Here is a 27667-nt window from a genome sequence, read left to right as displayed (position 1 = left end):
TCCAGTCATTCGACCGAAGTTAGGAAGAGAAAGGAAAAGCCAAGGTGCAGGTGTCTGAAGTTTACAATAACCCACAACCTATCTAAAATAACAGTGGGGGCCGTGGACTCATCGTGTCAAAAAATAAATAAATTTATCAGGTAAGCATACATTTTCTTTTCTTTAAGACACAAGTCCATGGATCATCTTAATTACTAATGGGATTCAATACCCAAGCTAGAGTACAGAGATGATACAAGAGGGACAAGACAGGGAACCCAAACGGAAGGCACCACTGCTTGAAGAACCTTTCTCCCAAAAGCAGCCTCAGCCGAGGCAAAAAAGTGTCAAATTTGTAGAACTTTGAAAAAGTGTGAAGAGAGGACCAAGTTGCAGCATTGCAAGTCTGTTCCACAGAAGCTTCATTTTTGAACGCCCATGAGGAAGCAACAGCCCTCGTGAAATGAGCTGTAACTCTTCCGGGAGGCTGCTGTACAGCAGTTTCATATGCAAAACGTATGATACTCTTCAGCCAAAAAGAAAGAGAAGAAGCCATAGCTTTCTGTTCCTTGCATTTACCGACGACAGTCCTTAGTCGCCTGCAGGTCAAACTTTAAGCACGGACCATGTCCAAATTGTGCAAAAAAGCATTTCCTTCTGAGCAGAAGGATTAGGACACAAGGAAAGAACAACAATCTCCTGATTATTGTTCCGATCAGAAACAACCTGAGGAAGAAATCCTAATATAGTACGGAAAACTACCTTATCTGAATGGAAAATAAGATGAGGAGACTCATACTGTAATGCTGAGAGCTCTGACACTCTCCGAGCAGAAGAAATAACAAGAAATAAATCTTTCCAAGATAACAACTTAATATCTAAGTAATGCCTAGGCTCAAACGGAGCACCTTGAAGAATTCTGAGAACTAAATTCAGACTCCATTGAGGAGTAACTGGTTCGAACACAAGCCTGATCCTGACCAAGGCCTGACAAGATGATTGTACATCTGGGACATCTCTCAGACGTTTGTGTAACAAAATAGATAAAGACAGAGCTTTGACCCTTTATCCAAACCCTCTTGGAGAAAAAAGAAAAATTTATGCTTACCTGATAAATTGGTTTCTTTTTAGACACAATGAGTCCACGGATTTCATCCTTACTTGTGGGATATTTACCTCCTGGTCAGCAGGAGGAGGCAAAGAGCAGAGCTGCTATATATAGCTTCTCCCTTCCCTCCCACTCCAGTCATTTGACCAAAGTTTAGGAAGAGAAAGGAAAAGCCAAGGTGCAGAGGTGTCTGAAGTTAACAAAAATTTATAACCTGTCTCAAAGAACAGGGCGGGCCGTGGACTCATCGTGTCTAAAAAGAAACAAATTTATCAGGTAAGCATAAATTTTCTTTTCTTTTTAAAGAGACGATGAGTCCACGGATTTCATCCTTACTTGTGGGATACAATACCAAAGCTAGAGTACACGGATGATAAGGGAGGGACATGACAGGGAACCTAAACGGAAGGCACCACTGCTTGAAGAACCTGTCTCCCCAAAACAGCCTCGGCCGAGGCAAAAGAACCAAATTTGTAAGATTATAAAAAAGTGTGAAGGGAGGACCAAGTTGCAGTCTTGCAATCTAGAGTACAGAGATGATACAAGAGGGACAAGACAGGGAACCCAAACGGAAGGCACCACTGCTTGAAGAACCTTTCTCCCAAAAGCAGCCTCAGCCGAGGCAAAAAAGTGTCAAATTTGTAGAACTTTGAAAAAGTGTGAAGAGAGGACCAAGTTGCAGCATTGCAAGTCTGTTCCACAGAAGCTTCATTTTTGAATGCCCATGAGGAAGCAACAGCCCTAGAGGAATGAACCGTAACTCTCTCAGGAGGCTGCTGTCCAGCAGTCTCATAAGCAAAACAGATGATACTCTTCATCCAAAAAGAAAGAGAAGTAGCCGTTGCTTTCTGACCCTTACGTTTCCCAGAGAAAACGACAAAAAAAGGAAGACGACTGACGAAAGTCCTTAGTCGCTTGTAAATAAAATGTTGAAAGCACAGACCACGTCCACATAGTGCAAAAAACGGTCTCTTGGAGAAGAAGGATTAGGACACAAGGAAGGAACCACAATTTCCTGATAAATGTTCCTGTTTGAAACAACCTTAGGAAGAAACCCTAGGTTAGTAAAACTACCTTATCCGAACGAAAAATAAGGCAAGAAGAATTGTATTGTAAGGCCAAAAGTTCAGACATTCTTCGAGCTGAAGAAAAGGCAACCAGAAATAAAACTTTCCAAGATAACTTAATATCTAAGGAATGCAAAAGGCTCAAACGGAACCCCTTGAAGAACCTTGAGAACTCAATTCAGACTCCATGGAGGAGTAATTGGTTTAAACACAGGCCTGATTCTAACCAAAGCCTGACAAAAAGGATTGAATGTCTGGGACATCTGCCAGACGTTTGTGCAACAAAATAGATAAGGCCGAGATCTGACCCTTTGGGGAAATTGCCGATAAACCCTTCTCCAATCCTTATTGGAGAAAGGACAAAATTCTGGGAATCCTAACTACTCCATGAGTAGCCCTTGGATTTACACCAATAAAGATGTTTATGCCATATCTTATGGAAAATCTTTCTAGACTAAGAGAAACTAGATTTGGGTAAAGGAAGGGCCCTTGAATGAGAAGGTCTTTCCTCAACGGAAGTTTCCAAGGTGGCAGAGATGACATCCACCAGGTCTGCATACAAAATCCTGCGAGGCCACACAGGAGCAATGAGGATCACTGATGCCTTCTCCAGGTTGATTCGAGCAATGACTCAAGGAAGAAGCGCAAACGGAGGGAATAGGTATGGAAGATTGAAAGACCAAGGAACCGCCAGAGCATCTGTCAGCTCTGCCTGAGGATCCCAGGACCATGACCCGTATCTCGGAAGCTTGGTATGCTGGCAAGAAGCCATGAGATCCAAGATCTAGATCCGCATACCAAGTCCTGCGTGGCCACGCAGGCACGATCAGAATTACTGAAGCTCTCTCCTGTTTGATCCGACCAATCACGCGGGGAAGGAGAGGAAACGGTGGAAACACATAAGCTAGGCTGAACGACTAAGGCACTGCCAAGGCATCTATCATTTCGGCAACAACTAGTTAAACTAATTGTAATAGAGGATACAATCCAGTTTAGAAAAGGAAACTAGTACTGCAATAGTATAATACTAATTAGCTCTGCTGGAACAATGGTATACAAAAGTTAAAAGTGTTCCATATCATTCATACTATTAAACTTTATTAATTCAACTAGGAACTCACACACATACAGTGACAGGGCAGAGATTAAAAACACTTAAAACTCTGACTGCGCTGTCGCAATTAGGTATTGAGAAAATGATTCAAAGTATCCAACAGTCCTCAGTCCCAAATATAATAAAATAGACTAAGCCCTTACAATCCGAGGGCTAATTAATATTACTATTACACTATTAAGGACCAGAGGCTGTGAAGGATATTGTTAGATTAATAGAGCATATTTTTATCAACAGGAGCAAGCTAGTTAAAAAACGAGCAGGAGAGACTAAGCTATCCCTGTCGGACCCCTGAAGCGCGTTTCACAAACGCTTCCTCAGAGGGGGTCCTCTGAATTTTTGACTTTCTGACCTTCGTCAGAAATATTTTCATGTCTACAGATTCTATCAGAGTTCCCAAGAAGGGAACCCTTGTCCATTGAACTAGTGAACTCTTTTCTAGGTTCACCTTCCATCCGTGAGATCTCAGAAAGGACAACACTGTCTGTATGAGATTTCGTCAGATAATAAGTTGACGCCTGAATCAAAATATCATCCAGATAAGGTGCCACTGCTATGCCCTGCGGCCTGAGAACCGCCAGAAGGGACCCTAGAACCTTTGTGAAGATCCTGGGTGCTGTGGCCAACCTGAAGGAAAGAGCCACAAACTGAAAATGTTTGCTCAGGAAAGCAAACCTTAGGAACTGATGATGATCCTTGAGGATAGGAAAATGAAGGTATGCATCCTTCAAGTCCACGGTAGTCATATATTGACCCTCCTGGATCATTCGTAAAATTGTTCGAATGGTCTCCATCTTGAAGGATGGAACTCTGAGAAACTTGTTTAGACTCTTGAGGTCTAAAATAGGTCTGAACAACCCCTCTTTTTTGGGAACTACGAAAAGATTTGAGTAAAATCCCTGTCCCTGTTCTTATCTTGGAACGGGATGAATTACTCCCATAGTAGAGAGGTCTTTTACACAACGTAAGAACGCCTCTCTTTATCTGGTTTACAGACAACCGTGAAAGAAGAAATCTCCGTCTTGGGAGAAAATTTTTAAATTCCAGTTGATACCCGTTGGACACGATTTCCAGTGCCCAGGGGTCCTGAACATCTCTTACCTGGATAAAGAAAGAAAGTTTGCCCCCTACTAGATCCGGACCCGGATCGGGGCCGTCCCTTCATGCTGTCTTTGTAGCAGCAACGGTCTTCTAGGGTTGCTTACCCTTGTTCCAAGCCTGGTTGGGTCTCCAGACGGACTTGGCCTGAGTAAAATTCCCTTCCTGCTTTGTGGAGGAAGAGGAAGCAGAGGGTACTCCTTTAAAATTTCGAAAGGAACGAAAATTATTTTGTTTACCCCTCATCTTAACAGACTTATCCTGGAGGTAGAGCGTGACCTTTACCTCCAGTAATGTCAGAAATGATTTCCTTCAACTCAGGCCCGAATAGGGTCTTACCCGTGAAAGGAATAGCTAAGAGCTTTGATTTAAAGGGCACATCAGCAGACCACGATTTTAACCACAACGCTCTACGCGCCAAAATGGCAACTCCTGCATTTTTCGCCGCCAATTTAGCAATTTGAAAGGCGGCATCTGTAATAAAAGAATTAGCTAGCTTGAGAGCCCTAATTCTATCTAAAATGTCCTCTAAAGGGGTCTCAACCTTCAGAGACTCTTCCAGAGCATCAAACCAAAAAGCTGCTGCAGTAGTAACTGGAACAATGCAAGCTGTTGGTTGTAAAAGGAAACCCTGATGAATAAACAATTTCTTTAGAAGACCCTCTAACTTCTTATCCATAGGTTCTTTGAAAGCACAACTGTCTTCAATAGGAATAGTTGTACGCTTAGCCAGGGTAGATATAGCTCCCTCCACCTTAGGGACCGACTGCCAAGAGTCCCGTATGGTGTCTGATATGGGATACATTTTCTTGAAATTAGGAGGAGGAGAGAACGGTATACCCGGTCTGTCCCATTCCTTCTTTATAATTTCCAAATTTCTTTTAGGAACTGGAAAAACATCAGTGTAAACAGGTTCTTCTAGATATTTGTCCATTTTACACAATTTCTCTGGTGGTATCACAATAGGGTCACAATCATCCAGAGTCGCTAAAACCTCCCTGAGTAACAGGCGGAGGTGTTCAAGCTTAAATTTAAAGCACATGACATCCGAATCTTTCTGAGGTAACATACTTCCAGGGTCTGAAAGTTCTCCCTCAGACAACAATTCCCTGACCCCCAACTCAGAGCCTTGTGAGGGTACATCGGAAATAGCCAACAAAGCATCAGAGGACTCAGTATTCACATTAATTCCTTTCCTACTACGTTTACCCTGTAACACTGGTAACTTAGATAATACCTCTGTAAGGATAGTTGACATAACTGCAGCCATACCCTGCAGAGTAAAAGAATTAGACGCATTAAAGGAACTTGGCGTCGCTTGTGTGGGCGTTAATGGTTGTGACACTTGGGGAGAATTAGATTGCATATCCTGATTCTCTTCAGACTGAGAATCATCCTTAGGCACATTTTCTTTACTTAAAATATGCTTTTAACATTGTAAGGCCCTTTCAGTACAAGAGGGGGTTCCACAATGGCTTCTAAACACATAGAACAATTAGTTTCCTCAATGTCAGACATGTTGAAAAGACTAGTAATAACCACAATAGTCGTAGATTACCTCATTTATTGATTCAAACAACTTTTAGAAAAAATGTGTACTGCGCCTTTAAGAAATAAAAAGCACGATTTTTTCTCAAACTGCCTAAAACGTTTAAAAAAAGCTACACAATTAAAAATAATTATTCAATTGGCCCAAAAAATATTGCACCCTATAAGTAAAAGGTGAATTTACCCTCTAAGAGACATTTTAACCCAAAAATATATTTTAACAGAAAAAATGACCCCTGCACCTCTGTGGCGCCTACCTGCCCCCAGGGAACTGCAAAATGACTCGATAACTATCCGGTGAACAGAACACAACTGTAGGCCCCACAGGAGCTAATGCATGCTGCCTTCTCAGTCAGAGTAAACTGTGCGTCCGAGCGCGCAAAATAGGCCCCGCCCATCATTTACCTCGTCCTAAAAGTCTGTTTAACCGCATGGGAAGCGGTTTGAAAAATAAGCCATGTGGTCCCCTTAAAATCTCTTGGCAATATGTATAAACACAAGATTTTCAGTAACACCCTCAGTGTACAGGTCTACTGCTTACCCCTTCCCTTGCAGGGAAAAAATGTCAGCCAGTTCTGATATACCAAGTCTCCTCAGAAATAAAAGACTAAACATACCTCAATGCTGCTTGTAGCATGACACCGTTCTCCACACTGAAAATTTCTCCTACCTTCAGAAGCTCTGTGGGAAACATGGATCTTAGTTACATCTGCTAAGATCATCAACCTCAGGGCAGAAATCTTCTTCATTCCATATCTCTCTCAGGAAAATAGTACTCACCGGTACCATTTAAAATAAAAAACTTCTTGATTGAAGAATCTAAAACTAACACCTCACTTTACCTCTTCCTATTACTAACACAGGCAAAGAGAATGACTGGGGGTGGAGGGAAGGGAGGAGCTATATACACAGCTCTGCTGTGGTGCGTTTTGCCACTTCCTGTTAGCAGGAGGTTAATATCCCACAAATAAGGATGAAATCCGTGGACTCGTCGTATCTCGTAGAAGAAAAAATGATTACCAATAGTACCATTTCTAAGTATAGGTGGTATCTGGATTATATATTTATTTTAGAATGTGTGGTGGTTATGCACACACATTAAAATAATTAAAATTTGAATTTGTTAGTCACTGTTTTGTACAACCTTCCAGTAGAGTCTTACAATCTTATAATATATCACAATGTAAATGTGTGTGCATAGCGGTCAATGCTATGCAACACCTTTCAATTTAGGTGGTGATCTTTGTATACCCGCATAGCTAAACATAACTACTATATGATGGTGCAAAGCCATGACTACCATATTAAAAAAAAAAAGGTTAAGTGCGATATATATATATATATACATACATACACACACAAGGCAGGCCAGCAGTCACATTTCATCCTCCCAGGGTGCTTCCATGGTATTGATAGTAGTAAAGAATGGGGATGCACTCGCCAGTATTTCCAAACCCACAGTATATGTGTAAGCACATTTCATAAAAGAGATTGCTATTTTTGTGTGTGTGTTTTTTATTGGCACTAAAACAAGCTATCAGCCACGCACAGTTCTTCAGTGCGCCAGCCAGAAATCACTGTACCCAATGAGGGCTTTTCTAAAGCCATGTGACAGGATGCAGAGAGAAAACATGGCAGCTCTCATTGCATCCTGCTGGTGGTGGTTTGTTTAGAGTTAAAACAGGTTAACATTTTTATACGTATATTTGGAAAGTTCAGTTCTTGTGTGGATCCTTATATCTTTAGTTGTTATAACGTCACAAAAATAAGTTAATTCAAGCACTGTGCCTTTAATATCCGAGGTGTAAATGCTGCAATGAGCAAGACAGAAACAGATTTCTATGGAAACCAAAGTGCAAGCAGTGCCCTAGCGCATATCTAGCAGGACATCTAACACCTGCAAGTGACAACTCACCAGCACCACAATATCCTTCATGTAGTCATACTCCTCAGGGTGCAGGAAAGCTGTAAACTCTTCTTTTGTAGCAATCAGGTCGCCATCCTTGTCAGCCATTTTAAATCGCCGCTCATCTCGAATCATCATCTGCTTGTAGTTAAAGCTGTTGTCAGGATCAGGGTCATCTAAAACAGGGAGAGGACACTAATAATAAGATGAACGGTGTTGCCTTAATATTATCAGATAAGACACCATTTAGGTACTAATTGTCAGAAGGCTTTTAGCGTACATACTAAACTACAAGGATATGAAATGATATCAAGGTCTTGGATTTTAATACTACTGTTGTCTCTGATTTATAAAAGTACCTGCATTTTAGCAACAAAGCAAATAACCAACAACTTTACAAGTTTTGAGCAATATTTTATAGGTGTGGGGACGCGAGTTTAGTCTTCACTGAGACAATTGTGTATACATTTTACATAATCCTAAAAAAAAAGTGTAAAAACATAATTTATGCTTACCTGATAAATTTATTTCTCTTGTGGTGTGTTCAGTCCACGGGTCATCCATTACTTATGGGATATATTCTCCTTCCCAACAGGAAGTTGCAAGAGGATCACCCAAGCAGAGCTGCTATATAGCTCCTCCCCTCACATGCCATATCCAGTCATTCGACCGAAACAAGACGAGAAAGGAGAAACTATAGGGTGCAGTGGTGACTGGAGTTATAATTTAAAAGACAGTTAAAACCTGCCTCAAAAAGACAGGGCGGGCCGTGGACTGAACACACTACAAGAGAAATAAATGCATCAGTTAAGCATAAATTTATCAGTTAAGCATAAATTATGTTTTCTCTTGTTAAGTGTGTTCAGTCCACGGGTCATCCATTACTTATGGGATACCAATACCAAAGCTAAAGTACATGGATGATGGGAGGGACAAGGCAGGAACCACTGCCTGTAGAACCTCTCTCCCAAAAACAGCCTCCGAAGAAGCAAAAGTGTCAAATTTGTGAAATTTGAAAAAAGTATGAAGTGAAGACCAAGTTGCAGCCTTGCAAATCTGTTCAACAGAGGCCTCATTCTTAAAGGCCCAGGTGGAAGCAACAGCTCTAGTGGAATGAGCTGTAATTCTTTCAGGAGGCTGCTGTCCAGCAGTCTCATAGGCTAAGCGTATTATGCTACGAAGCCAAAAAGAGAGAGAGGTAGCCGAAGCCTTTTGACCTCTCCTCTGTCCAGAGTAAACGACAAACAGAGAAGAGGTTTGCCGAAAATCTTTAGTTGCCTGTAAGTAGAACTTCAGGGCACGGACCACGTCTAGATTATGCAAAAGACGTTCCTTGTTTGAAGAAGGATTAGGACATAACGATGGAACAACAATCTCTTGATTGATATTCCTGTTAGAAACAACCTTAGGTAAAAACCCAGGTTTAGTACGCAGGACTACCTTGTCTGAATGAAAGATCAGATAAGGAGAATCACAATGTAAGGCAGATAACTCAGAGACTCTTCGAGTCGAGGAAATAGCCATCAAAAACAGAACTTTCCAAGATAAAAGCTTAATATCAATGGAATGAAGGGGTTCAAACGGAACACCCTGAAGAACTTTAAGAACCAAGTTTAAGCTCCACGGAGGAGCAACAGCTTTAAACACAGGCTTAATCCTAGCCAAAGCCTGACAAAAAGCCTGGACGTCTGGATTCTCTGCCAGACGCTTGTGTAAAAGAATAGACAGAGCAGAAATCTGTCCCTTTAGCGAACTAGCGGATAAACCCTTTTCTAAACCCTCTTGTAGAAAAGACAATATCCTAGGAATCCTAACCTTACTCCATGAGTAACTCTTGGATTCACACCAATATAAATATTTACGCCATATCTTGTGGTAAATTTTTCTGGTAACAGGTTTCCGAGCCTGTATTAATGTATCAATAACCGAATCCGAAAACCCACGCTTTGATAGAATCAAGCGTTCAATTTCCAAGCAGTCAGCCTCAGAGAAATTAGGTTTGGATGGTTGAAAGGACCCTGTATTAGAAGGTCCTGCCTCAGGGGTAGAGACCATGGTGGACAGGACGACATGTCCACTAGGTCTGCATACCAGGTCCTGCGTGGCCACGCAGGCGCTATCAGAATCACTGATGCTCTCTCCTGTTTGATCCTGGCAATCAGTTGAGGTAGCAACGGAAAAGGTGGAAACACATAAGCTATGTTGAAAACCCAAGGGGCTGCTAGTGCGTCTACCAGCACCGCACCCGGGTCCCTGGACCTGGATCCGTAACAAGGAAGCTTGGTGTTCTGGCGAGATGCCATGAGATCCAGATCCGGTTTGCCCCAACGACGAATCAGTTGAGCAAATACCTCCGGGTGAAGTTCCCACTCCCCTGGATGAAAGGTCTGTCGACTTAGAAAATCCGCCTCCCAGTTCTCCACGCCTGGGATTTAGATCGCTGACAGGTGGCAAGAGTGAGACTCTGCCCAGCGAATTATCTTCGAGACTTCCAACATCGCTAGGGAACTCCTGGTTCCCCCTTGATGATTGATGTAAGCCACAGTCGTGATGTTGTCCGACTGAAATCTGATGAACCTCAGTGTTGCTAACTGAGGCCAAGTAAGGAGAGCATTGAATATTGGTCTTAATTCTAGAATGTTTATCGGGAGGAGTCTCTCCTCCTGAGTCCACGATCCCTGAGCCTTCAGGGAGTTCCAGACTGCTCCCCAGCCTAGTAGGCTGGCATCTGTTGTTACAATCGTCCAATCTGGTCTGCGAAAAGTCATTCCTTTGGACAGATGAACCCGTGACAACCACCAGAGAAGAGAATCTCTGGACTCCTGGTCCAGATTTAGCAAAGGGGACAGATCTGAGTAATCCCCGTTCCATTGACTTAGATGCATAGTTGCAGCGGTCTGAGATGTAGGCGCGCAAATGGCACTATGTCCATTGCCGCGACCATTAAGCCGATTACTTCCATGCACTGAGCTACTGATGGGCTTGGAATGGAGTGAAGGACACGGCAAGCATTGAGAATCTTTGATAACCTGGACTCCGTCAGGTAAATCTTCATCTCTACAGAATCTATAAGAGTCCCTAGAAAAGGGACCCTTGTGAGTGGTAACAGAGAACTCTTCTCCACGTTCACTTTCCACCCATGCGACCTCAGAAATGCTAGAACTATCTCTGTATGAGACTTTGCATTTTGAAAACTTGACGCTTGTATCAGAATGTCGTCTAGGTACGGAGCCACCGCTATGCCTCGTGGTCTTAGTACCGCCAGAAGTGAGCCCAGAACCTTTGTAAAAATTCTTGGGGCCGTAGCTAACCCGAAGGGAAGAGCTACAAACTGGTAATGCCTGTCTAGAAAGGCAAACCTTAGGTACCGATAATGATCTTTGTGAATCGGTATGTGAAGGTAGGAATCCTTTAAGTCCACTGTGGTCATATATTGACCCTCTTGGATCATAGGTAGGATGCTACGAATGGTTTCCATCTTGAACGACGGAACCCTTAGGAATTTGTTTAAGATTTTAAAGTCCAAGATTGGTCTGAAAGTTCCCTCTTTCTTGGGAACCACAAACAGATTTGAATAAAACCCTTGCCCCTGTTCCGTTCGCGGAACTGGGTGGATCACTCCCATCACTAAGAGGTCTTGTACACATTGTAGAAATGCCTCTTTCTTTACTAGGTTTGTTGATAACCTTGACAGATGAAACCTCCCTTGTGGAGGAGAAGTTTTGAAATCCAGAAGGTATCCCTGAGATATAATCTCCAACGTCCAGGGATCCTGTACATCTCTTGCCCAAGCCTGGGCGAAGAGAGAAAGTCTGCCCCCACTAGATCCGTCTCCGGAAAGGGGGCCCTGTCTTCATGCTGTCTTAGGGGCGGAAGTAGGCTTTCTGGCCTGCTTGCCCTTGTTCCATGACTGGTTGCCTTTCCAACCCTGTCTAACGAGCAGTAGTTCCTTCCCGTTTTGGAGCGGAGGAAGTTGATGCTGCTCCTGCCTTGAAATTACGAAAGGCACGAAAATTAGGCTGTTTGGCCTTTGATTTGGCCCTGTCCTGAGGAAGGGTGTGGCCCTTACCTCCAGTAATGTCAGCAATAATTTCCTTCAAGCCGGGCCCGAATAAGGTCTGCCCTTTGAAAGGAATGTTTAGTAGTTTAGACTTAGAAGTTACATCTGCTGACCATGATTTAAGCCATAGCGCTCTGCGCGCCTGTATGGCGAATCCGGAATTCTTAGCCGTAAATTTGGTTAAATGTACTACAGCATCCGAAACAAATGCATTAGCCAGCTTAAGGGTTCTAATCTTGCTCAAAGATTCATCCAATGGTGCTGTGCGAATCGCCTCTTCCAGAGACTCAAACCAGAATGCCGCTGCAGCAGTGACAGGCGCAATGCATGCAAGAGGCTGTAATATAAAACCTTGTTGAACAAACATTTTCTTAAGGTAACCCTCAAATTTTTTATCCATTGGATCTGAGAAAGCACAGCTATCCTCCACCGGGATAGTGGTACGCTTGGCTAAAGTAGAAACTGCTCCCTCCACCTTAGGGACCGTCTGCCATAAGTCTCGTGTGGTGGCGTCTATAGGGAACATTTTTCTAAATATCGGAGGAGGGGAAAAAGGCACACCGGGTCTATCCCACTCCTTGCTAATAATCTCTGTAAGCCTCTTTGGTATAGGAAAAACGTCAGTACACACCGGTACCGCATAGTATTTAACCAGCCTACATAATTTCTCTGGGATTGCCACCGTGTCACAATCATTCAGAGCCGCTAACACCTCCCCTAGCAACACGCGGAGGTTCTCAAGCTTAAATTTAAAATTTCTGAATCCGGTCTCCCCGAATCAGAACCGTCACCCACAGAATGAAGCTCTCCGTCCTCATGTTCTGCAAATTGTGACGCAGTATCAGACATGGCTCTCGTGTCATCGGCGCGCTCTGTCCTTAACCCAGAGCTGTCGCGCTTGCCTCTTAACTCGGGCATATTGTATAATACTTCTTTCATAACATTAGCCATATCATGTAAAGTGATTTGTAAGGGCCTTGATGTACTTGGCGCCTCAATCTTACGCACCTCCCGAGCGAGAGACGAAGGTACTGACACGTGAGGAGAGTTAGACGGCATAACTTCCCCCTCGTTGTCTGGTGATAATTTCTTTATCGGTACAGATTGACTTTTATTCAAAGTAATATCAATACAATTGGTACACATATTTCTATTGGGCTCCACATCGGCTTTTAAACATAATGAACAAGCAGATTCCTCTGTATCAGACATGTTTAAACAGACTAGCAATGAAGCTAGCAAGCTTGGAAATTACTTCAATAAGTTTACAAGCAATATAAAAAGCGCTGCAGAGCTTTTTTAAAAAACACAATTGAATAACAAATAACTAGTTCAGTTATAGTCAACAATTCTTTAAATGTATTAATTAGCAGAGGATTGCACCCATTAGCAAAAGGATGATTAACCCCTAAGTACCCAAAAAACGGATATCAAATTAAGATTTAACGTTTTTATCACAGTCTAACACACTGTCACAGGTCTGCTGTGACTGATTACCTCCCTCAAAAACGAATTTTGAAGATCCCTGAGCTCTCTGGAGACGTCCTGGATCAAAGAGGAAGAAGCAGGAAGACTGTGCTAGAATTTTAACTGCGCAACAAGGCACTAAAAAAGGTCCCTCCCACTCATTTACAACAGTGGGAGACCTGATATAATGGTTTCTATGCAGAAATATACGTTAGCCGTGTGGAAAAAAATCATGCCCAAAAAGATTTATCACCAAAGTACCTCACAAAACGATTAACATGCCAGTAAACGTTTTAAAAAAACAACATTTCAGATGCTGTGTAAAGTTATTACTAAGCCTGCTACCAGTCGCTTCTACTGCAGTTAAGGCTCACACATTATATCAGTATTAACAGTATTTTTTCAGTCAAATTCTAGTCCCTAGACAATAACTCTACTGTGCATACATTTATCAGCCCGATACCAGTCACTACTACTGCATTTAAGGCTGTACTTACATCATATGGGTAAAAGCAGTGTTTTCTTAGTCAATTCCATTCCCAGAAAATATTGTACTGCACATACCTCATTTGCGGGTGACCCCGCATGCTATTCCCATTTTCTGAAGTTACCCCACTCCTCAGAATGTCGAGAACAGCCAGTGGATCTTAGTTACGCCTGCTAAGATCATAGAAAACGCAGGCAGTTTCTTCTTCCAAATACTGCCTGAGATAGAAAAAACATAATTTATGCTTACCTGATAAATTCCTTTCTTCTGTTGTGTGATCAGTCCACGGGTCATCATTACTTCTGGGATATAACTCCTCCCCAACAGGAAATGCAAGAGGATTCACCCAGCAGAGCTGCATATAGCTCCTCCCCTCTACGTCACTCCCAGTCATTCGACCAAGAATCAACGAGAAAGGAGAAACCAAGGGTGAAGTGGTGACTGGAGTATAATTTAAAAGATATTTACCTGCCTTAAAACAGGGCGGGCCGTGGACTGATCACACAACAGAAGAAAGGAATTTATCAGGTAAGCATAAATTATGTTTTCTTCTGTTATGTGTGATCAGTCCACGGGTCATCATTACTTCTGGGATACCAATACCAAAGCAAAAGTACACGGATGACGGGAGGGATAGGCAGGCTCATTATACAGAAGGAACCACTGCCTGAAGAACCTTTCTCCCAAAAATAGCCTCCGAAGAAGCAAAAGTGTCAAATTTGTAAAATTTGGAAAAAGTATGAAGCGAAGACCAAGTTGCAGCCTTGCAAATCTGTTCAACAGAGGCCTCATTCTCAAAGGCCCAAGTGGAAGCCACAGCTCTAGTAGAATGAGCTGTAATTCTTTCAGGAGGCTGCTGTCCAGCAGTCTCATAGGCTAAACGAATTATGCTACGAAGCCAGAAGGAGAGAGAGGTAGCCGAAGCCTTATGACCTCTCCTCTGACCAGAGTACACGACAAACAGGGAAGACGTTTGTCGAAAATCCTTAGTTGCCTGCAAGTAGAACTTGAGGGCACGAACTACATCCAGATTGTGTAGAAGACGTTCCTTCTTTGAAGAAGGATTTGGACACAAGGATGGAACAACAATCTCTTGATTGATATTCCTGTTAGTGACTACCTTAGGTAAGAACCCAGGTTTAGTACGCAGAACTACCTTGTCTGAGTGAAAAATCAGATAAGGAGAATCACAATGTAAGGCTGATAACTCAGAGACTCTTCGAGCCGAGGAAATAGCCATTAAAAACAGAACTTTCCAAGATAACAATTTTATATCAATGGAATGAAGGGGTTCAAACGGAACACCCTGTAAAACGTTAAGAACTAAGTTTAAACTCCATGGCGGAGCAACAGTTTTAAACACAGGCTTGATCCTAGCTAAAGCCTGACAAAAGGCCTGGACGTCTGGATTTTCTGACAGACGCCTGTGTAACAAGATGGACAGAGCTGAGATCTGTCCCTTTAATGAGCTAGCCGATAAACCCTTTTCTAAACCTTCTTGTAGAAAGGACAATATCCTAGGAATCCTAACCTTACTCCAGGAGTAACCTTTGGATTCGCACCAGTATAGGTATTTACGCCATATCTTATGGTAAATCCTTCTGGTAACAGGCTTCCTAGCCTGTATCAGGGTATCAATAACCGACTCAGAAAAACCACGTTTTGATAAAATCAAGCGTTCAATTTCCAAGCAGTCAGCTTCAGAGAAGTTAGATTTTGATGTTTGAATGGACCCTGTATCAGAAGGTCCTGTCTTAGAGGTAGAGACCAAGGCGGACAGGATGACATGTCCACTAGATCTGCATACCAAGTCCTGCGTGGCCATGCAGGCGCTATTAGAATCACTGATGCTCTCTCCTGTTTGATTTTGGCAATCAATCGAGGAAGCAGCGGGAAGGGTGGAAACACATAAGCCATCCCGAAGTTCCAAGGTGCTGTCAAAGCATCTATCAGAACCGCTCCCGGATCCCTGGATCTGGACCCGTAGCGAGGAAGTTTGGCGTTCTGGCGAGACGCCATGAGATCTATCTCTGGTTTGCCCCAACGTCGAAGTATTTGGGCAAAGACCTCCGGATGAAGTTCCCACTCCCCCGGATGAAAAGTCTGGCGACTCAAGAAATCCGCCTCCCAGTTCTCCACTCCCGGGATGTGGATTGCTGACAGGTGGCAAGAGTGAGACTCTGCCCAGCGAATTATCTTTGATACTTCCATCATTGCTAGGGAGCTTCTTGTCCCTCCTTGATGGTTGATGTAAGCTACAGTCGTGATGTTGTCCGACTGAAACCTGATGAACCCCCGAGTTTTTAACTGGGGCCAAGCCAGAAGGGCATGGAGAACTGCTCTTAATTCCAGAATGTTTATTGGCAGGAGACTTTCCTCCTGATTCCATTGTCCCTGAGCCTTCAGAGAATTCCAGACAGCGCCCCAACCTAGTAGGCTGGCGTCTGTTGTTACAATTGTCCAGTCCGGCCTGCTGAATGGCATCCCCCTGGACAGATGTGGCCGAGAAAGCCACCATAGAAGAGAGTTTCTGGTCTCTTGATCCAGATTCAGAGTAGGGGACAAGTCTGAGTAATCCCCATTCCACTGACTCAGCATGCACAATTGCAGCGGTCTGAGATGTAGACGTGCAAAGGGTACTATGTCCATTGCTGCTACCATTAAGCCGATCACCTCCATGCATTGAGCTACTGACGGGAGTTGAATGGAATGAAGGACACGGCATGCATTTAGAAGCTTTGTTAATCTGTCTTCTGTCAGATAAATCTTCATTTCTACAGAATCTATAAGAGTCCCCAAGAATGGAACTCTTGTGAGAGGAAAAAGAGAACTCTTCTTTTCGTTCACTTTCCATCCATGCGACCTTAGAAATGCCAGAACTAACTCTGTATGAGACTTGGCAGTTTGAAAGCTTGAAGCTTGTATCAGAATGTCGTCTAGGTACGGAGCTACCGAAATTCCTCGCGGTCTTAGTACCGCCAGAAGGGCACCCAGAACCTTTGTGAAGATTCTTGGAGCCGTAGCCAATCCGAATGGAAGAGCTACAAACTGGTAATGCCTGTCTAAGAAGGCAAACCTTAGATACCGGTAATGATCTTTGTGAATCGGTATGTGAAGGTAAGCATCCTTTAAATCCACTGTGGTCATGTACTGACCCTTTTGAATCATGGGTAAGATTGTCCGAATAGTTTCCATTTTGAACGATGGAACTCTTAGGAATTTGTTTAGGATCTTTAAATCCAAGATTGGCCTGAAAGTTCCCTCTTTTTTGGGAACCACAAACAGGTTTGAGTAAAACCCTTGTCCTTGTTCCGACCGCGGAACCGGATGGATCACTCCCATTAATAACAGATCTTGTACACAGCGTAGAAACGCTTCTTTCTTTATCTGGTTTGTTGACAACCTTGACAGATGAAATCTCCCTCTTGGGGGAGAGAATTTGAAGTCTAGAAGGTATCCCTGAGATATGATCTCTAGCGCCCAGGGATCCTGAACATCTCTTGCCCAAGCCTGGGCGAAGAGAGAGAGTCTGCCCCCCACTAGATCCGGTCCCGGATCGGGGGCCCACGGTTCATGCTGTCTTTGGGGCAGCAGCAGGTTTCCTGGCCTGCTTGCCCTTGTTCCAGGACTGGTTAGGTTTCCAGCCTTGTCTGTAACGAGCAACAGCTCCTTCCTGTTTTGGTGCAGTGGAAGTTGATGCTGCTCCTGCTTTGAAATTCCGAAAGGGACGAAAATTAGACTGTCTAGCCTTAGCTTTGGCTTTGTCTTGAGGCAGGGCGTGGCCCTTACCTCCTGTAATGTCAGCGATAATTTCTTTCAAACCGGGCCCAAATAAAGTTTGCCCCTTGAAAGGTATATTAAGTAATTTGGACTTAGAAGTTACATCAGCTGACCAGGATTTTAGCCACAGCGCCCTACGTGCCTGAATGGCGAATCCTGAGTTCTTAGCCGTAAGTTTGGTTAAATGTACTACGGCCTCCGAAATGAATGAATTAGCTAGTTTAAGGACTCTAAGCCTGTCCGTAATGTCGTCCAGCGTAGCTGAACTAAGGTTCTCTTCCAGAGACTCAATCCAAAATGCTGCCGCAGCCGTAATCGGCGCGATGCATGCAAGGGGTTGCAATATAAAACCTTGTTGAACAAACATTTTCTTAAGGTAACCCTCTAATTTTTTATCCATTGGATCTGAAAAAGCACAGCTATCCTCCACCGGGATAGTGGTACGCTTAGCTAAAGTAGAAACTGCTCCCTCCACCTTAGGGACCGTTTGCCATAAGTCCCGTGTGGTGGCGTCTATTGGAAACATCTTTCTAAATATTGGAGGGGGTGAGAACGGCACACCGGGTCTATCCCACTCCTTAGTAACAATTTCAGTTAGTCTCTTAGGTATAGGAAAACGTCAGTACTCGCCGGTACCGCAAAGTATTTATCCAACCTACACAATTTCTCTGGTATTGCAACAGTGTTACAATCATTAAGAGCCGCTAAAACCTCCCCTAGTAATACACGGAGGTTCTCCAATTTAAATTTAAAATTTGAAATATCTGAATCCAATCTGTTTGGATCAGAACCATCACCCACAGAATGAAGCTCTCCGTCCTCATGCTCTGCAAGCTGTGACGCAGTATCAGACATGGCCCTAGTATTATCAGCGCACTCTGTTCTCACCCCAGAGTGATCACGCTTGCCTCTTAGTTCTGTTAATTTAGCCAAAACTTCAGTCATAACAGTAGCCATATCTTGTAATGTTATCTGTAATGGCCGCCCAGATGTACTAGGCGCCATAATATCACGCACCTCCCGGGCGGGAGATGCAGGTACTGACACGTGAGGCGAGTTAGTCGGCATAACTCTCCCCTCGCTGTTTGGTGAAATTTGTTCAATTTGTTCAGATTGGCTTTTATTTAAAGTAGCATCAATACAGTTAGTACATAAATTTCTATTGGGCTCCACCTTGGCATTGGAACAAATGACACAGATATCTTCCTCTGAATCAGACATGTTTAACACACTAGCAATAAACTTGCAACTTGGTTACAATCTTATTTAACAAAAACGTACTGTGCCTCAAAGAAGCACTAAACGATTAAATGACAGTTGAAATAATGAACTGAAAGACAGTTATAGCATCAATCCTTAAAAACAACACAACTTTTAGCAAAGGTTTGTTCCCATTAGTAAAGTAACAATAATTAAATTTGAAACATAAAAATTACAGAGCAACGTTTTTAATCACAGTCAATATATAAGTCTCACAGCTCTGCTGAGAGAATCTACCTCCCTCCAAAGAAGTTTGAAGACCCCTGAGTTCTGTTTGAGATGAACCGGATCATGCAGGAAATACAAGAGTAACTGACTGGAAATTTTTGATGCGTAGCAAAGAGCGCCAAAAACGGCCCCTCCCCCTCACACACAGCAGTGAGAGAGAAACGAAACTGTCACAATTAAAACAAGCAACTGCCAAGTGGAAAAATAATGCCCAAATATTTATTCACTCAGTACCTCAGAAAATGCAAACGATTCTACATTCCAGCAAAAACGTTTAACATAATAAATACCTATTAAAAGGTTTAATGTACTTTTAACAGAGTAATTCCGGTGAAATACCATCCCCAGAATACTGAAGTGTAGAGTATACATACATGTCATTATAACGGTATGGCAGGATTTTCTCATCAATTCCATTCAGAAAATAAAAACTGCTACATACCTCAATGCAGATTCATCTGCCCGCTGTCCCCTGATCTGAAGCTTTTACCTCCCTCAGATGGCCGAGAAACAGCAATATGATCTTAACTACTCCGGTTAAAATCATAGTAAAAACTCTGGTAGATTCTTCTTCAAACTCTGCCAGAGAGGCAATAACACGCTCCGGTGCTATTGTAAAATAACAAACTTTTGATTGAAGTTATAAAAACTAAGTATAATCACCATAGTCCTCTCACACGTCCTATCTAGTCTTTGGGTGCAAGAGAATGACTGGGAGTGACGTAGAGGGGAGGAGCTATATGCAGCTCTGCTGGGTGAATCCTCTTGCATTTCCTGTTGGGGAGGAGTTATATCCCAGAAGTAATGATGACCCGTGGACTGATCACACATAACAGAAGAAACAGCACACTCCGGTGCCATTTAAAATAACAAACTTTTGATTGAAGAATAATTAAGTAAAAACTCCAGCTCCTCTCGCGACCTCCTTCTTTGTTGAGGGTTGCAAGAGAATGACTGGGAATGACATGTGAGGGGAGGAGCTATATAGCAGCTCTGCTTGGGTGATCCTCTTGCAACTTCCTGTTGGGAAGGAGAATATATCCCATAAGTAATGGATGACCCGTGGACTGAACACACTTAACAAGAGAAATAAAGTTTAAATTCTGAGCAAAAAAGTGCACCCTATTTTAAACAATGTATAACAGAATGTATTAATGTCATACTGCGGATGTCAGAGCCACTTAAAGGTGCAGTCTACTTGAAAAAATGTTTTGTTTTTTTTTAAAAGATAGATAATCCCTTTATTACCCATTCCCCAGTTTTGCATAACCAACACTGTTATATTAATAAACGTTTTACCTCTGCGATTACCTTGTATCTAAGCCTCTGCAGACTGCCACCATATCTCAGTGCTTTTGACTGACTTGCATCTTAGCCAATCAGTGCTGACTCAAATAACATTGTACTCACTCCAGTGGAGTTATCTATATGGCACACGAACAAGCGCTTTTTTGCTATGAAAAACGCACTGAGATAAGAGGCAGCCTTCAACGGTTTAGAAATCGGTTTAGATTAAAAAAAAAGAATACCAAGAGAACAAAACAAATTTCATGATAAAAGTAAATAGGAATATTGTTTAAAATAACATGCCCTATCTGAATCATGAGTTTAATTTAGTCTTGACTATCCCTTTATCTTTACCTATAATCTATAAATAGTATTACAAATATAAAGCGATCACAGCTGGGCGAGTAGAACGGATCTGTAGGGACCACACAATAACATAGTAGCATAAAAAGGTGGTGCTGACCTAGTAGGGATTTAAGCTCTAACTTCAGGATTACAGAAAAAGATGCGAGTTAGGGAGGACAATAACGTAGTGTGCGAGGTACAAAAATACGTTTGGACAATACTCAAAAAAAAGCCAGTGTTTGAAGTTCAGAACAATTATTCCACAAAAGTAACAGCGGTAAAAATAGCTTTGTTAATAAATGTATTGCACAAATATAAAATTGCAAATAAAACGCCCCAAAGTGTAAATAAATTGAGCAATCTTAGTCGCCTTTCTCAAGAGCAAGTAACCATAAAACCAAAAGAGCTCTAACACTTTCCATTAAGTGGTTCAATTTATACAAAGAAATTTCCGGTGCATCAGTCGCCATCTTTGAGTCTCTGATATGGATAGGTAGAGATCACAAATCCCCTCATTGGAAGGGTGGAAATATTACCAATAAGCATTAACTGTGGAGGATACACTACTCTTAGAATGTCTGGGAATTGGTGACTAAACAAAGATATTAACATGGCAGCTTATTTTAAGCAAAATTAGTATTTTAACTCAAGCACATATTGTGCAACATTTTGCAGATGGTTGAACATTACATATAATTAAGATTCAAATATCCGAGATCACTATACAGAATTTTATACCAACAATCTAGCAATACTAAGGGGGTATTTACTCTACCTTTGTTATATGGCTACATGATATGTTTGTACAGCTATGATACACAATTTATTTAATGACTTATATAAAGAATACATTTAATTATGTATCTATTATTTGAATCATTCACAATTCACTATTTGGCCATTTTGGTTGTGCAGTTATTTAGTTTTGCTTTTATAGGATTCCCTTTAGAATTTTGAGTGCGTGTTACTTATTTTAGGACTCATGGGACTAAGGATATAAGGATTCACACAAGAACTGAACTTTCCAAATTCGGATTACATACAAAATCAATGTACTGGACAACTGGGTTTTTAATTGGTCAACAAGTGCCACATGATTGTCCAGGAACTGAACACTTCTGACTACCTGACTGAAGACTTGCATTATGTGCGTTATTATTGGCTGTTTCAAACTAAATGAGATATTGTAATTGCGTAAATGACGTAAAGGGAACATTTTGCCTGTATTTAACATATTTCTGCACCCTGGAAAATAATATTTTAATAATAACTTTTTGAATCGTATTGGGATTCTTTGATATTTTTAAAGGAACAAAAACAATGATGTTGTATGCTTAAGAGGACGCTTCTTCCAGCCTCCAAGATGGCGCCGGGGGCAAATAGTGTGCAGGAATTTCTCTGTATAAATTGAACCACTTAATGGAAAGTGTTGCAGCTCTTTTGGTTTTATGGTTACTTGCTCTTGAGAAAGGCGACTAAGATTGCTGAAATGTGTTGAGAAATGCATTTTAACTTTGGAGCTTTTTATTTGAAATTTTATATTTGTTCAATCATTTTTTTCAACAAAGAATTATTCTTACCTCTGTTCTGTGAAATAAATCTTCTGAACTTTGACCAATGGCACCCTGTGAGTATTGTACAAATAGTAGTACGTTATTGTGGTCCTTTATCCACAGCCTTTTCTGCAATCTTGAAGTTGGAGCTTATATCTCTACTAGATAGACGCCACGTTTCCAAAGTGCTACGCTACTACAGCCTAAGGAGGGACTGAGGAAGCCAGTTAAAAAGAAAATGTATGCTTACCTGATAAATGTATTTCTTTTCTGACATGATGAGTCCACGGATCATCTTAATTACTATTGGGAATACCACCCCTGCTCCGTAGGAGGCGACAAAGAGAACCACAGCAAAGCTGTTAATCACGTTCCTTCCTCCCCACCTAGTCATTTGACCGAAGTAAAGGAGAGAAAGGAAGTAACAAGGTGCAGAGGTGTCTGAAGTTTATAATAACCAACAACCTGTCTTTCAAAAACAGGGTGGACCGTGGACTCATTGTGTCAAAAAAGAAATACATTTATCAGGTAAGCATGAATTTTATTTTATTTTTTATGACACGAGTCCACGGATCATCTTAATTACTATTGGGAATCAATACCCAAGCTAGAGTACACAGATGATACAGGAGGGACAAGACAGGGAACCTAAACGGAAGGCACCACTGCTTGAAGAACCTTTCTCCCAAGTGTGTCCTCAGCCGAGGCAAAAGTGTCAAATTTATAGAATTTTGAAAAAGTGTGAAGAGAGGACCAAGTTGCAGTCTTGCAAATCTGTTCTACAGAAGCTTCATTCTTGAAAGCCCATGAGGAAGCAACAGCCTTCGTAGAATGAGCCGTAACTCTCTCTCTGGAGGCTGCTGTCCAGCAGTCTCATATGCTAAACGTATGATACTCTTCAGCCAAAAAGAGAGAGAAGTAGCCGTAGCTTTCTGTCCCTTACTTTTTCATGAGAAAACCACAAACAAAGCAGAAGACTGACGAAAATCCTTAGTCGTCTGCAGGTAAAACTTTAAGGCAGAAGCCGTTCCTTCTGAGAGGTAGGATTAGGACACAAGGAAGTAAGAACAATCTCCTGATTAAAGGGAGATTATACACTTTTTTTTTGCATAAATGTTTTGTAGATGATCTATTTATAAGGTTTTTTTTTAAAAAATGTTTAGTTTTGCTTATTTTTAAATAACATTGCTCTGATTTTCAGACTCCTAACCAAGCCCCAAAGTTTTATGTGAATACCGTCAGCTACCTTCTCCAGCTTGCTCCTGTTTGTGTAAAGGGTCTTTTCATATGCAAAAGAAGGGGGAGGGGGGGAGTGTCTTATTTTCCACTTGCAGTGGGCTTTCCAGCTACCTTTTCAACAGAGCCAAACTGAAAGCTTCTAAGTAAGTTTTTAAACCATTTTATTCTGGATTTTTATATCAGTATCTGTGCATCTTATTCATTATAGTAGTGTCTATTACATGCAGTTATATGAAAATGAGTGTACACTGTCCCTTTAATGTTACGATTAGAAACAACCTTAGGAAGAAATCCAAAATTAGTACGTAAAACTACCTTATCTGAATGAAAAATAAGGTAAGGGGACTCATACTGCAATGCCGAGAGCTCTGACACTCTGCGAGCAGAAGAAATAGCAACAAGAAATAAAACTTTCCAAGATAACAACTTAATATCTAAGGAATGCATAGGCTCAAACGGAGCCCCTTGAAGAACTTTGATAACTAAATTCAGACTCCATGGAGAAGTAACTGGTTGGAACATAGGCCTGGTCCTGACCAAGGCCTGACAAAAGGATTGCACATCTGGAACATCTGTTTGTGTAACAAAATAGATAATGCAGAAATTTGACCCTTTAGGGAACTTTTCGATAATCCTTTCTCCAAACCCGCTTGGAGAAAAGACAAAATTCTAGGAATCCTAACTCTACTCCAGGAGAAGCCCTTGAATTCACACCAATAGAGATATTTACGCCATATCTTATGTTAAATCTTTCTAGTTACAAGTTTACGAGCCTGAATCATGGTCTCTATGACTGATTCTGAAAAGCCCCGCTTTGATAAAATTAAGCATTAAATCTCCAAGCAGTCAGCTTCAAAGAAACTAGATTTGGGTGATGGAAGGGCCCTTGAATTAGAAGGTCCTTCCTCAACGGAAGTCTCCAAGGTGGCAGAGATGACATGTCCACCAGATCTGCATACCAAATCCTGCGAGGCCAAGCCGGTGCAATGAGGATCATTGAGGCCCTCTCCTGCTTGATCCGAGCAATAACCATAGGAAGAAGAGCAAACTGAGGAAATAGGTATGCTAGACTGAAGGTCTAAGGTACCACACCAGGGCATCTATCAGTACCGCCTGAGGGTCCCTGGACCTCGACCCGTACCTTGGAAGGTTGGCATTCTGCCGAGATGCCATGAGATCAAATTAGGACTGAGCCCATTTGAGAATCAGGCTGGAAAACACTTACGAATGGAGTTCCCACTCCCCCGGAGAAAGGTCTGTCTGCTTAGAAGTAAAATACAATTTAGAATGATCAGTACCAGAACAGGTGCTTAATCAATACTAACCAGTTGATGTAAAGTCACTTTGTTAGGAATGCTCCATCACTGCAAATGAATCCTATGCAGGAGATAAACAGACAAGAGAAATTTGTCAAAAGCAAGAAAAAAGTTCCAAATGAGGTCATTAACGTCTTACTTACACCAGACGGTGTCAGACGGCTCTCACAGTGTGGTCCAAGTATCTGTTCTTTGATCCTTACAGCAGGACACCCGTTCTTTTCACACAAACAACTGTGCAGATTTTCAAAAAGACACTTGATAATTTAGGCTATACCGTCGTTTGACGTTTAGAAGCAATCAGCGTGTGAATAGTAGTAACTACGGATCCTCAGATGGATCAAAAAAAGAGCAACGCGTTTCGGCTAATACGCCTTACTCAAGCTCTCCTTGCACTCATAACCTGGTGCCTTTTATAAGGATTGTCATTAATTAGGATGCCAGATGTGCTTATTTCCAGCAGCTTTCTTATAACATATATATTAAGCAGACTATTATTGTGCATCATAAAACTCCTCAATTGAAATGATATAGTAATTTAAAAAGGAGGTACATTTGAGTATTTAAAATTCCTCATAAAGGGCACTAGTTACGATATGCTTACATTCTAATACGGATATCAAATACAGAGTCTTAAGTAAAAAATAATGTAAATCTTTGATCATAACCAAAAAATGAAAAATTAAAAAGTATAGGAACTGTTTAGAAATTGAAAATACTACAAATTAAGATCATTAGTGTATTTAAATATGCTAGCAATGATATATCTTACTTAAAATCTACTTTTGAAATTTATAAAATGTATAAATTATGGTTATAGTTATATCTTCCAATACCACAGAGTGCATACACTTGTCCATTAGTTTGTAAAAACAAATTTGGGGGGGCGGGGGCGGAGCCTACAGCTGTTGAGACAGGACGTGTATGTGAAGAGCTTATGGACACAATAAGCTTTTTTAAAATTATTCTCTCAAATTTTTCTACTTTTCTTGGCATCCTATGCCACAACACCTTATATGACGAGAGGAGTCTGGGATTATCAAGCACAAAAACGGATCTACCTATGTTCTTCAGCTAACTTCACAGAAACCAGCCACGAGGTTGAGGTGCCTTACTCATAAGTCTGATTGTCTGTGTCGTTACAGCTACCGCATACATACATACCCTCCCCAAAACCCTGGGTTAACAAACCAGTTCCCTTGTAACTGGACTGCTCGTATTGCAAGCCGAGTATCCTTGCTACAATAATTTCTCTATGGAACCCGTTAACTTGCTGAGTGAACTAAGCAGTTTGCTTCACGATTACCGAAAGTCATTTTCAGAAAGCATTTCAAACCTCCTTAGATACTTCCTACATGAGCAATGATCTGACTGCCCCTGAGCGCGATCAATATGATGACATTGCAGATACATTACTGGATGAAACTCCAACAAAACCCCTGAAAGTCTTGTTTGTGGGGTCCGGGGCTCTCCCAGCAGTAAAAGGAGCACCAGATGTGGCCATCGATACAAGTAATGGAGGGCTTCACTCAGAGATTACCTCTAGCAATGCGTGTGTAATGGAGGCATCGGATGTACAAATGGTGCTTGCTGCGCACATAGCCGCTAGTGCAAAACCCTATCTGCATCTCACCTCGCAACTGGTTGAAGCCCTGAGAGAGCCGGTTGTTACGTCTCAGAGAGGAGGAGAGGGTCATGTAGCGAGCACGCTGCCCCAGCACCTTACACTATCTCTTGATGAGTCAGCCTCTCTAGGGCAGCGACAGCTACCTGTGACAACAGCCAGGAGACAGAAGAAAATGTGGCCAATCTCTAAGAGCAATGCAACTCTCCACCACCATGTTCCACTCTATCAGCTCTGCTTTCTGTGGTATATGGAGACCGACATGACAAATGGAACTGTTACTTCCATGTAAGGAAAGTGTGCTCATTGACCCTATAGGATACATACAAAGCAGGGACATTAAGAACCTAATGACTTTGCTACCGTGGTGGGAATTTAGCAAGCTTAGTCAAATGCTGACTGGTTATTGCTATATGTTCCTGATTGAAAGCCTTCTGCCTAAAACTCTGAGAAATGGCGTGGGGTAATAAGTACTAGCAATCACGTTCCAATATACTTCTATTTTCCATTTTCGGGTGGTTTGCATAATACAGGGGCTACTTCTACTTTCACTATTATGTGGTCTTAGACTGATTCTGGTGGAGCTATGGGGTATTATGTTAGTAGCTTTAAAATACCATCTTCAAAATGTGCTTGTTATTTTTTCTTTTAAAGCTTATAGATGTTTTATGCCATGTTGTGTTGTCTTTAATAGTGGTTACCTGCGATAGATATGCAGAAAATCTACCATTTTAAGCCCCGTAGATCTCAATTAGTTGAGCCATTTATATGAAATTACTCCACATTGCGGATTTTAGTTTTAAAATTATATTTTTTGATGGAAGATGTAATTACCATTTTTTACCACCAGAGGGGAGTAACGGTTTAATTATATTTTATATATTACATATTCCGGCACACGTTTGGCTTAGTTTATTATACTAGGGTTTCCTCCAAGATTCCCAGCTATACATTTGTTGAGTTGCCCTCTACAGAGATCTCTTCTACTTATATATCTGTGGGTCAGAACTAGGTATTTACATATATATTTTGTTTTTTCTATTGCTTCTGAGCCGCTGAGAGGAACCATAGTCTGGATCAGAGCATAAAGATGTAATCCGGAGTATCAGGTAGTTTGTTGCAGCGGTTTTCACCGTGAAGATTTGAAACATTGCTGCGACTTAACTATACGCTATAGAGCGCTTTTTTCTCCCTCTGATTT

General features: G+C 41.8%; 1 protein-coding gene across 2 annotated transcripts in view; it reads right to left on the bottom strand.

Moving 5' to 3' along the window:
- The window catches only part of CALU (calumenin), a gene marked incomplete at its 3' end in the record, with an annotated part of 98429 nt that overhangs the window by 38974 nt on the left and 31788 nt on the right, over positions 1-27667 (bottom strand). For both annotated transcript variants that reach the window (XM_053716321.1, XM_053716322.1), the window contains 1 exon segment: positions 7830-7996. In XM_053716321.1, coding sequence (XP_053572296.1) covers positions 7830-7996 — 167 coding nt within the window.

The sequence above is a fragment of the Bombina bombina genome, chromosome 6 (genome assembly GCF_027579735.1).
Source record: "Bombina bombina isolate aBomBom1 chromosome 6, aBomBom1.pri, whole genome shotgun sequence".
In the NCBI taxonomy this organism is placed as follows: Eukaryota; Metazoa; Chordata; class Amphibia; order Anura; family Bombinatoridae; genus Bombina; species Bombina bombina.
This window is presented reverse-complemented; position numbering and strand designations above follow the sequence as displayed.